This window comes from Halichoerus grypus, chromosome 2 (assembly GCF_964656455.1).
Source record: "Halichoerus grypus chromosome 2, mHalGry1.hap1.1, whole genome shotgun sequence".
In the NCBI taxonomy this organism is placed as follows: domain Eukaryota; kingdom Metazoa; phylum Chordata; class Mammalia; order Carnivora; family Phocidae; genus Halichoerus; species Halichoerus grypus.
In genome coordinates, this window is record NC_135713.1 from 41,736,309 (window position 1) to 41,745,947 (window position 9,639).

The 9,639-nt window shown below is 44.9% G+C and overlaps 1 protein-coding gene across 2 annotated transcripts; it reads right to left on the reverse strand.

Annotated features, from left to right (window-relative positions):
- Positions 1–395: 395 nt before the first annotated feature.
- On the reverse strand, positions 396–6,464 carry RPS14 (ribosomal protein S14). Of its 2 annotated transcripts, none has more exons than XM_036113573.2 (5): positions 6,309–6,464; positions 3,850–4,000; positions 3,059–3,220; positions 1,478–1,554; positions 396–517 (listed from the first exon to the last, which is right to left on the reverse strand). In XM_036113573.2, exons 2-5 carry the CDS (start codon positions 3,996–3,998, stop codon positions 450–452), a joined length of 456 nt encoding a protein of 151 aa, XP_035969466.1. In that variant the 5' UTR covers positions 3,999–4,000; positions 6,309–6,464; the 3' UTR covers positions 396–449. The 2 variants fall into 2 exon arrangements, with proteins under 2 accessions (XP_035969466.1, XP_035969467.1); XM_036113574.2 differs by lacking the exon at positions 6,309–6,464 and adding an exon at positions 6,105–6,248.
- Between the last annotated feature and the right edge of the window lie 3,175 nt (positions 6,465–9,639).

The following is a 9,639-nucleotide window of genomic DNA, read 5'->3' on the forward strand; positions in this document are numbered from 1 at the left end:
TGCTCCGGCTCTTTTAAGATTTAGTCCGTTTTTGGAACGAACATCTCCGCTTTCAAAACAAGGTCTCTGAGGCCTTGGTGGGCTTTAGCTGATGGCCACAACAAGCAGTGTGGAAAAGCCCCAACCGCAGCACAGGCACCTCACCTCTCCTTAGGCTACTCCTCCCAGGAAGTCATTTCACAGAACACAGGCTCACCCCATCGCATGTCAGGGGCCCAACCAATCCCTCCTGTGTTCCTGCTTGCCAAGTTACCTACGTCCTCTGAAGTAAAAGATCTACTAAATGCCTCCTGCTTTGTCCTGCACCTGTGACTGCGAGTCAGTCTCATGCCCTGGTCAAATTTCTAGGAGGAAACAATCAAATACCCCTGAAGGAGAGAAGACTAGAGTCGAAATAGCTCACACAAAGGCAATTTATTAACAGAAAACAGTAATTTGAGGAATCCTGTTCACAGACGGCGACCACGGCGACCCCCCTTCCTGCGGGTGCTATCGGAGGGGATGGGGGTGACATCCTCTGTGGGGAGGAAGAGAAAACATCATTGCCTAGAGATGGATGGGAAAGAGTCCAGGCCTCCCTGGACCAGTGGTCTAACAGACCAGCAGTGAATCCCGCTGCTCCCCACGTGAATCCTCAGTATATAACACATGGACACAGACTGCCCCATCTGCTACTTCCTCAAAATTTCTGATGTAGTCTCAACTCACTTTTCTGAAGGGGAAACTGAGGGTCAGAAAAGGCACTCAACTTACAATGTCAGGAGGAGGTGAAATAATCAGGTTTCTGACACCCAACTCAGGGACTCTCTAGTGGAAAGATTCTTCTAAATAGGGGCAACTAAAAACTACCTCCTTTCCAAAAGGTAATAGGCTGAACCACTAACTAGACCGATCAGTATATGATGCTACCATGTGTACAGAAAACAGGGAAGGGCTAACACCTTCTTAAGAGCTCTAAGAGGCCAGGAGATCACAGGCGTGAGGGGGCAGGCACCACACAGATGTAGGCGACTCGCTGTGATTCTCAACCATGGGAGGTGCTGCTCCCTGCACTCATTTTCCACTGTTACAATGATTGGCATGCTCTAATACTTTATAGGAAAGAACCAAGGATATGGATGGTCTTAACAATTCAGGGGACAGACCACATAAAATGCCAACTCCCGTAAGAAACACTGAAAGAGACATTTCATCTCCCATCAGTTCCACCAGCCAGTCTCAAGCCCTGCACACCAGGCAGTGTGGGGCACAGAGGTTCAGGAATCAAACTGTGCTGTCAACATTCACATCAAGGTGATAGGGGTGCTCAGGGAGGAAACTCTGTCATATGGTGGGCCTCTTGCAACTCCACTAACTGTGGCACCCTAACTGCCAATAGTCCCCAAACCAGGCACTGCATCCCACTGGGTACAACACAAACTTTCTGGGGTCAATGCTTCAAAGCAAATCCAAGTGCTAGCTAGAGGGAGGCACTTACCAATCCGCCCGATCTTCATTCCTGAGCGGGCAAGGGCTCTGAGGGCTGACTGGGCCCCAGGTCCAGGGGTCTTGGTTCTAAGGAAATGAGGATCTACATGAAGAAAAGCTTTGTCCAACTCATTAGGGGTCCCTTCTAGATCCCACAACCCTCTAGTTCAGGAATCTGCAACTTTTCGTAAAGGGCCAAACAATAAATATTTAAGGCTTAGTGGGCCACGTATGGTTTTTGTTGCATACTTTCTGGCCCATGCGTCAGTTTGTGCTCTGCTCTGCCTGCAGCCCATTTAAGGAACTGTCCTTCTTGCCAAAGGCTGTAATTTTTTTTTTTTGGCAATCCATTTCCAGCTGCTTCCCCCACCCAAAACCAAGACACTAGCATCTCTCCAGAGGACTACTTTCTCTGGTCTGCTGCCCACACAGCAGTTTTTTTTTTTTAATGTAAGCTCTATGCCCACAGTAGGCCTGAACTCATGACCCAGAGGTCAAGAGTTTCATGCTCTATCAACTGAGCCAGCCAGGTACCCTGAAGCAGAAGTCATCTTTAAAAAAAAAAAAATCCCCCTAGGGGTGCCTGGGTAGCTCAGTCATTAAGGATCTGCCTTCAGCTCAGGTCATGGTCCCAGGGTCCTGGGATCAAGCCGCACACTGGGCTCCCTGCTCAGTGGGAAGCCTGCTTCTCCCTCTCCCACTCCCCCTGCTTGTGCTCCTGCTCTCGCTGTCAAATAAATAAATAAAACTTTTAAAATAAAGAAAAATCCCCAATCTCTGGAGCACCTGGGTGGCTCGGGCACTTAAGGGTCCAACTCAATGTCGACTCAAGTCACAATCTCAGGGTCGCGCTGAGCAATGGAGTCTGCTTAAGATTCTCTCTCCCTCTGTACCGCACCCCGCCCACACATATTCTCTCTCACAAAAGCAAGACTCCAATCTCATCAGGTCATTACTATTAAAAAGTTCTTATGCTCCCCCCCACCCTCTTTGGCTAAAGTCCAAATCCTGACTGCTTCCTTTAAGACCTAGCAGGAACTTGCTCCTATCTCTCTGATCATACCTCATGCAACTCTTTCCCATAGATGTACCAAGTTCATTCCCACTCAAGACCTTTTCCCTGCAGTTGTATCTGGCTGGAATATTCTCTCCCTGCCCTTCCTTCACTGGACCAACTCCTGGCACAACATTTAGATCTTAGCTGACATTACACTTTATCATTAACTCCCAACCCTCACACTGTACTTCTTACTTCCCAGCACTTGCCACAAATGGAAGGCGCATGTTCCCCTAGTCAGGCTGTTTAAAGTTGGCCTCTTCTACCTACACAGGAAGAGTAGAGGCTTTAACTACCCTTTTCGATCATTCTTTTCTAGTACCTAGAACACAATACCTGGTATGCAGTTGAGTGCTCAATAAACAGTAAGTTGGGGGGTGGGAGGAGTAGAAGCAGTGGTGCAGCAACCAACTACTAAATACGAACACATTTATGATGTCTTGTGCAAAGTTACAAGAGAAAAACCAAGCCTCAAATCCGGTGCTCTGGCACCCAGGCCCAGAGATCTCACCACCCAGCCCCTGCCTTATGTACCTATTTCCTCCTGTGGCTCGTAGTTTGATGTGGAGGGCAGTGATGCCCAGCTCCTTGCACCTCTGGGCTACATCCTGGGCAGCCAACATGGCAGCATAGGGAGAGGACTCATCTCGGTCAGCCTTCACCTTCATTCCACCAGTCACGCGGCAGATGGTTTCCCTGGGAACAAAAGCTCAGTCATTTCTCTCATCCATGAAGAATTCTGAGTGCTTATCACAACCCTACTGAGTAAAGACTGCCACAGTTCAGGTATGGCAGAGGATGAAGGTCAACTTGAATATGCATCCTCCTTTCTAACAAGACTATGGCCATGGGTTCTGCCCTGATGGGGTTCAAAGACCCAAAATAAATGAACACTGTTATTAACAACATAAATTTACTTTTGCATTTAATCCTCCCAATTGCTCCATGAGCTCTCACCTTATATGAGAAAACCAAAGCTTAGTATTTGAGTGACTTCACGCATCATAAAAACTTGCTAATAGCAGCCAGAATCTGTACATAGAGTGGACTTCTGTCCACCCCTGCTCCTACAAAGTACCAAGAGATTGAGGATTCAAGGACTACACTTTAAGGTCATTAAGGGCAGAGGACGTGTCTCTTTCTCGTAACCCCAGTGCCTGGGAAATCACAGTATTTGTGGCCAAACAGCCAAATGCATTTCCTTATCTGAACATTCTTTTTAATTCTTTCACGAGAACCCCCTTAGGCTGCCAACCAGTTTCAGGGACATTTCTTCCCCTAGACCCTTGCCAGTTTGGTCTGTGCCTCTTCACCCAGGTACTCACTTGCCAGAAAGATCGGTGACATGGACAAAAGTGTCATTGAAGGATGCAAAGATATGGCAGACACCAAACACATTTTCTCCTTCAGCTACCTGAGGTCCAAGGCTGATGACCTGTTCTTCCTTCTTTTCCTTCCCCTTGCGAGGTGCCATTTCTGAAAGAAGGAAAAAAAATCCAACATTAGCAATGGACCAGGTTTCCACAACACTTTCTTCCTGGCTATTGAAGGAAATCTCCCAAGTTTTGCTCCTCTGTGTCCTGCTTCCCTCCACCCTAGTCTGTGAAACCTCATTTCTGCCTAAAACTCATTTCTCCCTGCATTTAGGGGCTTTTAACTTATGGCTAAAGAAAGCAAAGTACCTTGAGATAACCTTTCTCCTGAATCTACCAAAAGCACAGCTCATAGCACTTATAGGAAAGGAGCCTAGAGTTCTAAGCAGATCATAAGTATCCCTCAATTTTTTACCAAGTGGGCCTCAAAAACTGGCTTAGGTCTCTGGAGACCTCCAAGTTCAACTGACAGCTCTACAAACCCGGGCAAATCCATTATCCCTGAGCCTTACTGCCTCCAATATATATCCTGAGAAACTTCTGATGATTTGTTTAGGGTGACATAGCAAGTCAGTTGAGCAGAAATGAAAACCAGGTTAAGAGATTCCTGGTCTACATATCACAATACTTCCAATGCCAGGAGTGTTTCTGGTTTCCTGGCCCCCAAGTACCATGTACAGGTTAGGCTCAAAGAAGACTTTAAGACCACATCCAAAAAGGTTAGTACAAAGCCAAGGCCAATAACCTACCCATGAACTGGTGACACCTGAAGACCCTTTATGGAAGGCACCTGCTGCCTGAACTCTGCACCAATTCCTTGGCTTAGAATTCAAGCCACATACCCTCTAGCTTCATCTACTATATCCTGTGCTCTACCAGATCCCTCCAAAAGCCAGTTTAAATGCTCTCTCTTATTCTCTGACAACTGATCTCTTGCTGTCCTTCTATAACTGATTAAAACCAAATTCTTAAACTTCTACTAGAATCAAGCATTAAAGGCAGTAAAACTTATCTTCTTAGAAGGCTAAAAGAAAAGCCCCATCCCCAAAATTCAATGTTAGTGAAACCAGGTAACTCTAATCTGACATGGCATGTAATGGAATTAAACTGTCACAGACCGTAGGGGAGGGAGACGCTAACAGGAGGAAAGCAGGTGAGGACAGTAATATGAAGGCTGAGAGAGGACCTACTTTGTGACCAAAGCCCCAGGCCTCCTGAGACTCAAGAATCAGAACAATTTCCTAATACTTTCAGAAGACACTAGAAATAAGAAGGGCTCAGATGACTTAGGCTGTCCCCTTCCAGGTGAAGACAAACACAGCCTTGCCTAGGTTTGTAAAGACAGTGGCAAAACCAAACCTACAAACCAGTGTCCCAACCCCCAGTCCAGCACTCTCTACCCTGTATCAAAATGCCTCTATTCCACGAATAACCACAATTCCAGACCTGGAGAAGTTCGCGTCTCCTGCGTTCCTGGATCTCCCCAGTGCCTTCCTTATATAAGGTCTAGTGAGTGATCACAGTAAGCACTACAAGTGTAGGCCTTGGGTGTACAAAGTTAACTGCTCCTACGCTTTAATTAGATCCAACAGAGTAAGAATTGCAAGGAAGGTGCCAAGGGAGCTCACAGGAAGAGAAGCTTTTAAGTTCTGCCTGGAGAAGCCCAGAAAGACTCCAGATGTGAAGTAAGGAAGCATGAATACGAATGCCTGCAGTGGCCACTCAACAAATGCCCATGTGCAGTTTCCCCACCCCGTGTCGCCCTTAAGTGGTGATGACAATGGTCCTTGGAGAATAAATTACAAACGCACAGCAGGTGCTCAGCAAACACTGATGCACATTCCCTAGCCCCGACTTCTGGCTTCGTGCGGCGCGCCCTAAGCGTCCAGTACTTGCAACGTGCCAGACTTAGCAATCACCCAGACTTAGGGAGCACCCAACACAGGGCCGTTTCTCCTGATTCCCTCCTTGAATCCTCACTACAACTCTATGGGGTCGGGGCGACCGTTAATCCTATTTCCCAAACAAGGACACGAACTAGGGATTAGGGACCGGGCCTGCGACCGCCCAAGAGGTTGGCGGAGTAAAGGTGACAGGCCATTACTGACTAGGGTCCCCGCTCCTTCTCAACCACGCTGTGCGGCCCCTTACACGTAGCGGTGGCGGCAGCGCGGAGCCCGGGCCTTCAGGGCTGTAGCCGCACTCACCCCCACTTCACAAGCTCCTCCTCGAGAGAAGACCGCCACCTTCCGAGACAAGGCGCGACCCTGAGTCTGGAGTCGGCCGGCCGCGCCCGTCTCGCCCGCACCTGGCTCAGCTTCCACGGAAACACCCCAGGCCCGCGACCCCGGCCCCGGTGAGTGCCCCCTGTCCCAGGATGCCACTCGATTGTCCTCGCCCAGGCCTCCTACCTGCGCGTCTTCTCCAGACTCCGCTACCGGAAAGAGAGAGTGGGAGTGGGCGGGGCGACGGGTCACGTCCGCGTCCCCGGAAGTGTACGCCTGAGGTCACGAAACGAGGCCGGCTCCCGGAAGATGCCGGCTTTAACGTTTCTAGGGAGTTGAAGACTCGCCCTCGGTAAAGGCGCTTTGATTAAAAGAGTACCAAAGAAGGCAAGGGGCAGGGTGTCGCTGCGAGCGGGTCTACCTCTGAGACTGCATGAAGCAGCTACATCTGAGTGAGGCGGGCCAGTGTGCAAAGATGGCGGGGCGCCGCGACTAGACGGACTTCCTGTATCCTGACCCCGGGCCTGGTCAGCCCGGAGGCGGCAGCGCTCCTCATGGCTCGGAGGGCAATAACAACAACAGCCGCGATCATCACAGACTGGTCTACTATGTACTGGGCAAAATAAGAACAAATTATTCAATATCTGTTATACACTAGCTTGGGCCGAGCAATTTATATGGATTGTTTCATTTTATCCTTACAAAATTATCAAATAGATAACTGTTTTCATTTCCCTTTTTACAGATAAAGCATGTTAACTGAATCACTCATTTGTGGCTGATTTGGAATTCTGACTTCAAAGCCTATATGTTTAACAGCCACTTCCATATATCCCTCCAATATTGAAGGACCTTGAAGGGTTGGGATAATGTATAGCTAGAAATATGAGGAAGGGCCGAGAAGTAGGTCGTGTGTGTTTGTGTGTGTGTGTGAGTGTGTGTGTGTGTGTGTGTGTATATATATATAAATAAATATATATGTATAAGTGTATATATACATACATACATTTATATATAAAGCCCATGTAATGGACTATATATTGCATATATATATGAACGTTTTTAAGCAAAATGATTGATTATACAGAGTAACATAGAGCCCTTTCTTTTCTAGAATTGGTGCCACTGAATAGCTTTAAGCTCAATTTAGGGAAGAACTTTTTTAAAAAGTGGTGCTTCTTTTTCCCCTTACAAAAGTAATTAATTACAGAAAACCCATAAAATAGAAACAGAAAGGAGAACAAAAGAGAAAAAAGAAATGACAGTCTTACCCCCACAATTAACACCTTGGTGTATGTCCTTTCCAAACATGATCTATGCAAATACATAAAGAAGAGGCACATCCTCTTTTTTAAAAGAGAATAACCTTACAGTATCTTTCCTTGATGGTTTAAAAAAAAAATCCGTGCTCAATATAAACAATCTTCACAATAAAGAAAAGCATGGACAAAAAAGTAAAAATTGTCTCTACATACTTTCGTCTAATGATACCGCCATTATCAAATTATCATTATCAAGGTGGAGCATCATTCTAGAAATAACTTTCTATTATCTATGCCAATATTTTTATTATATAATACACAGTTTTAGGTAAATGAAATTGTATTCTGTATGTCATTTGGTAACTTTCTTTTACTCAACGTTGTGGACATCTTCCCATAACAACTAGTAGAGATCAACATTTCTTTACAATATTTTATTTTATTTTTTAAAAAGATTTTATTTATTTGACAGAGAGAGGGAGAGAGAGCACAAGCAGGGGGAGCAGCAGAGGGAGAGGGAGAAACAGGCTCTCTGCTGAGCAGGGAGCCCGATGCAGGGCTGGATCCTAGGACCCTGGGATCATGACCTGAGCAGAAAGCAGACACTTAACCGACTGAGCCACCTAGGTGCCCCGCTTTACAAATACTTTAAATTTTATTTGCTATTTTGAATATCAAATGCATTCACAAAAGTAAAAACTACAAACAGATATAAATAAGTATGCACAAAAAAAAGTCCTCCTCTCAATTCTGACTCCAGCAACCCAATCCTCTTCCTTGCAAACAACCAGGAATAGCTGTATTGTGTCATTTTTAACTACTGTATGATATTCCTTTGTATAGCTCACCCATTATTTATTTAGCCAGTTCTCTATTGTTGGGAACAGAATTTGTAAATGTAGACAAAACTGTCAAGAACACACTTGTGCTATTTTTTCGTCAGGATAGATTGCCAGAAGTCAAAAAGAATATATATTTGAAATTTTGATACATATTGCTAAATTGCCCCTCAGAAAGTTCTTATCAGTTTCCACTTTTGCTTAACTGAGAAATTAAATATGTCTCCTTGTATTGTATTTCTTCCATGGGTAGTAAGGTGAGATGTCTCTTTATGGATTATTTTGAGCATTTGCATAATTTATGTGAATTGTCTGTTTATAGTCCTGAAAAGGGAGGGCTTTTTATTCTCTAGTAGTGAGTTCCTCAATAGAAGAGGTATGATAGCAACCCTCAGGTTGCTGGAGGGGAGGAGTGTGGGGGGATGTGGTAACTAGGTGATGGGCATTAAGGAAGGCATGTGATGTAATGAGCGCTGGGTGTTATATAAGACTGATGAGTCACTGACCTCTACCTCTGAAGCCAATAATACATTGTATGTTAATTAACTGAATTTAAATTTAAAAAAGACATTTTCTTTCTCTTTATGAATTTCAAAATTATTTGCATAGAATATTTTACAGTATTGTATTAAATTATTTTAACATCTATATTTGTAGTTATGTATCTCAGTAAATGTTTGCATATTTTACCTCAAAAAAAAAAAAAGAAGAAGAGATATGATAGTAGAGACTGGAGCATTGTGGAGTGAGTTCTTGCTTTGGGTAAGAATTTTATTAAACACACAGATCTCAGTGAGGGAAAACTTCATGAAGGAAGCATGGCTTGATCTCACAGCTGAAGATAGTCCATACAGTCACCGCAGAACATATTTTTTTAGGGGCACCTGGCTGGCTCAGTCAGCAGAGCATGTGACTCTTGATCTCGGGGTCATGAGTTCTAGCCCCACGTTGGGCATAGAGCTTACTTAAAAAAATAAAATAAGACAAATATTTTAAAAAGAACATTTTTTTTTAACAGGGAAGTCTTACCTTCATACCAGAAATCAGCAAAGTCACTGCTTTCAAACTCCAATTCAATTATTTAATCAACATATTTATTATTTCTACAAATAGTCATTAGTTGTGAGTCCTTGGGCAAAAACTGTAACCTCTCTGAAACATATATCTTCGGTGGGCACTTGCTCTGTGCCAAGCTCTGAGATATAATAATATTGGCATTTAAGCTAAGACTTAAAAACAGAGCAGGAATTAGCTAAATGAGGGTGGAAAGAATGGTCCGGACAAGGAGAAGAGTTTATGCAAAGGTCCTGAGGTGGGAAGGAACTGGGAGAGCTCAAGGAATTAAAAACATGGCCAGTATGGTTGGGGTATTGTGTGCAAGGGAAGGGGGTGGGAGATCATGGGAGGAATGGTGAG